Source organism: Entelurus aequoreus, linkage group LG12 (assembly GCF_033978785.1).
Source record: "Entelurus aequoreus isolate RoL-2023_Sb linkage group LG12, RoL_Eaeq_v1.1, whole genome shotgun sequence".
Classification (NCBI taxonomy): domain Eukaryota; kingdom Metazoa; phylum Chordata; class Actinopteri; order Syngnathiformes; family Syngnathidae; genus Entelurus; species Entelurus aequoreus.
In genome coordinates this window covers 4,654,927-4,658,188 of record NC_084742.1, presented here as the reverse complement: position 1 = coordinate 4,658,188, position 3,262 = coordinate 4,654,927, and the positions used below count along the sequence as shown (strand labels likewise).

Sequence of the window (3,262 nt, the reverse complement as noted above, 5' to 3'; positions counted from 1 at the left end):
TAATGTTGTTGGTATTGTTGTTAATGTTGTTATATTTAATATTGTTGATGGTTTTGTCATTTTTAGTGTTATTATATTTAATGATGTTATTGCTATCATACTTTATTTTGTTGGTCTTGATGTTATTGTTAATGTTGTTGGTATTGTCTTTAATGTTGTTATATTTAATATTGTTGATGGTTTTGTCATTGTTAGTGTTGTTGTTGTATTTAATGTTGTTATTATTGTCATATTTAATGCTGTTGGTGTTGTCAATATTGTTGTTATATTGAATGTTATTGATGGTTTTGCTATTGTTAGTGTTGCTGTTGTTGTTACATTTAATGTTGTTGTTGTTATTGTTGTTACACAGTATTTTATTTTGTTGGCATAATTGTGACATATCTAATGTTGGTGTTGATGTTATTGTTTATGTTGTTGGTATTGTTTTAAAATCTGTTGTTATATTTAATATTGTTGATGATTTTGTTATTGATAGTGTTGTTGTTATATTTAATGTTGTTGTTATTAGTGTCATATTTAATGTTTTAGTTGTTGATGTTATTGTTAATATAGTTATATTTATTATTGTTGATGATATTGTTATTGTTTGTGTTGTTCCTGTTATATTTAATGTTGTGGTTATTGTTGTTATACAGTATTTAATGTTGTTGTTGTTAGTGTTGTTGGTGTTGATGTTAATGCTGTTGGTATTGTTGTTGTTGTTTTAAATGTTGTTGATTTATATTTAATATTGTTGGTGTTGTTGTTAATGTTGTTGGTGTTGATGTTAATGCTGTTGATATTGTTGTTAATGTTGTTGTTTTAAATGTTTTTGATTTATATTTACTGTTGTTGTTGGTGTTGATGTTATTCTTAATGTTGTTGGTATTGTTGTTACATTTAATGTTGTTGATTGTTTTGTAATTGCTAGTGTAAATGTTATTATTGTTGTTAAACAGTATTTAATGGTATTTGGCGTTGTTGTTAATGTTGTTGGTGTTGATGTTATTGTTAATGTTGTTGTTATATTTAATATTGTTGTTATATAGTATTTAATGTTGTTATGTTGATGTTAATGTTATATTTAATGTTGTTGATTGTTTTGTTGTTGCTAATGTTGTTGTATTTGTTTTTGTCATATTTAATGTTGTTGGTATTGTTAGTATATTAAATGTTGTTGGTGTTGTTAATGTTGTTGGTATTGATGTTATTCTTAATGTTGTTAGTATTGTTGTTAATTGTTTGTTACATTTAATGTTGTTGTTGTTATTGTTGTTTTAATTAATGTTGTGGGTGTCGTTGTTAAAGTTGTTGTTGAATTTAATGTTGTTATTGTTAGTGTTGTCATTATTGTTATATTTAATTTTGTTAGTGTTGTTGATGTTATTGTTAATGTTGTTGTAATATTTAAAGTTGATGATGTTGTTATTGTTAGTTTTGTTATTATTGTTCTTTAATTTTGTTGGCGTTGTTGATTTTATAGCTAATGTTGCTATTGTTGTTAATGTTATATTTAATGTTGTTGTTATTGATAGTGTTGTTATTATTTTTATATTTAATGTTATCATATTTAATGTTGTGGATGTTAATGTTGTTGTTGTATTTAATAACGTTGATGTTGTTATTGTTAGTGTAAGTATTATTGTTATTTTTATTGTTGCTGTTATTGTTCTCTTTATTGATGTTATTGTTAATGTTGTTGATGATTTCAATGTTGATGTTATTGTTGATACTTTGGTTGTTGATGTTATTGTTGATACTTTGGTTGCTGATGTTATTGTTGATATTTTGGTTGTTGATGTTATTGTTGTCGATGCTCTTGGTGAAGAAGTTGAACGGCAAGATGAACACACATGACCTTCATGTCCTCAGGTGTGACTGGGACATTACAGCTGGACGAAAATGGAGACAGAGAGACTGACTTTGCTCTGTGGGACATGATAGACACAAACAACAGTGCTTTCCAGGTACACACACACACACGCACACGCACGCACACACACTTTCAGTGATTGTTGTTCTTTCCAGATGGTTCTGGTGTACAACAGTCTGGAGGAGCAGCTGACTGCCATTCCGGGAACGTCGCTACACTGGCTGGGTGGAGTTTGTCCCCCTGACATTCCCGTGTGCGGCTTCAAGAACGACAATCCTGTTTGCCTGACCAGTAATGCATCAATCATCACCACACGCTGACACGTTGCTGCGTCTCCTAACGTGATATTTGATTCGACAGAAACAATCACCATCCACCAGATGGTCTCCATTGTGGTCGTCTTCATCCTCACCATGAGCCTCACTGTCGCCATCTTCATCTACAGGTGAGACAATTGTTCTGGAATTGTCCCTTTCCAATAAAGAAATGTCCAGAGAAAACAATCTTTTGAAGTACACTACCGTTCAAAAGTTTGGGGTCACCCAAACAATTTTGTGGAATAGCCTTCATTTCTAAGAACAAGAATAGACTGTCGAGTTTCAGATGTAATTTCTCTTTTTCTGGCCATTTTGAGCGTTTAATTGACCCCACAAATGTGATGCTCCAGAAACTCAATCTGCTCAAAGGAAGGTCAGTTTTGTAGCTTCTGTAACGAGCTAAACTGTTTTCAGATGTGTGAACATGATTGCACAAGGGTTTTCTAATCATCAATTAGCCTTCTGAGCCAATGAGCAAACACATTGTACCATTAGAACACTGGAGTGATAGTTGCTGGAAATGGGCCTCTATACACCTATGTAGATATTGCACCAAAAACCAGACATTTGCAGCTAGAATAGTCATTTACCACATTAGCAATGTATAGAGTGTATTTCTTTAAAGTTAAGACTAGTTTAAAGTTATCTTCATTGAAAAGTACAGTGCTTTTCCTTAAAAAATAAGGACATTTCAATGTGACCCCAAACTTTTGAACGGTAGTGTACTTATTTGAGATTTCATGTAAAATTAACTTACATAAGAGGAATGTTTATGCTGCTACAGAAGGAAGAAGAAGGCAGAAAGGGTGAGAGAGACAAATACGTCTTCAAGATGATTATATCTGCTTTGGGAAAGGCGGGGGTTTGGAGACATTTCCAATGGGGTCCAAGAACGCACCAAGGCCATAAACCCTAACCCTGACAAAACCCAGACACAAGCAGCTAAGGAGAAGAAGCACTACACAAACATTTAGGCTAAAATTGTGGTTTAGACAAGAGATGACTAAAATATAAATTTTGCCATTAGACCATCTGGAAGGCTTCGACTCAGTCGACTCATTTACTTCAGCTGTCCCTCTGACGAGACGGG

The 3,262-nt window shown here is 32.5% G+C and overlaps 1 protein-coding gene across 1 annotated transcript in view; it reads left to right on the top strand.

Moving 5' to 3' along the window:
- The window catches only part of LOC133662559 (atrial natriuretic peptide receptor 1-like), a 31,762-nt gene that overhangs the window by 15,563 nt on the left and 12,937 nt on the right, over positions 1-3,262 (top strand). Inside the window, 3 exon segments of the mRNA XM_062066674.1 lie at positions 1,811-1,949; positions 2,011-2,146; positions 2,216-2,300. Of these exon segments, the coding sequence (XP_061922658.1) occupies positions 1,811-1,949; positions 2,011-2,146; positions 2,216-2,300 (360 nt within the window).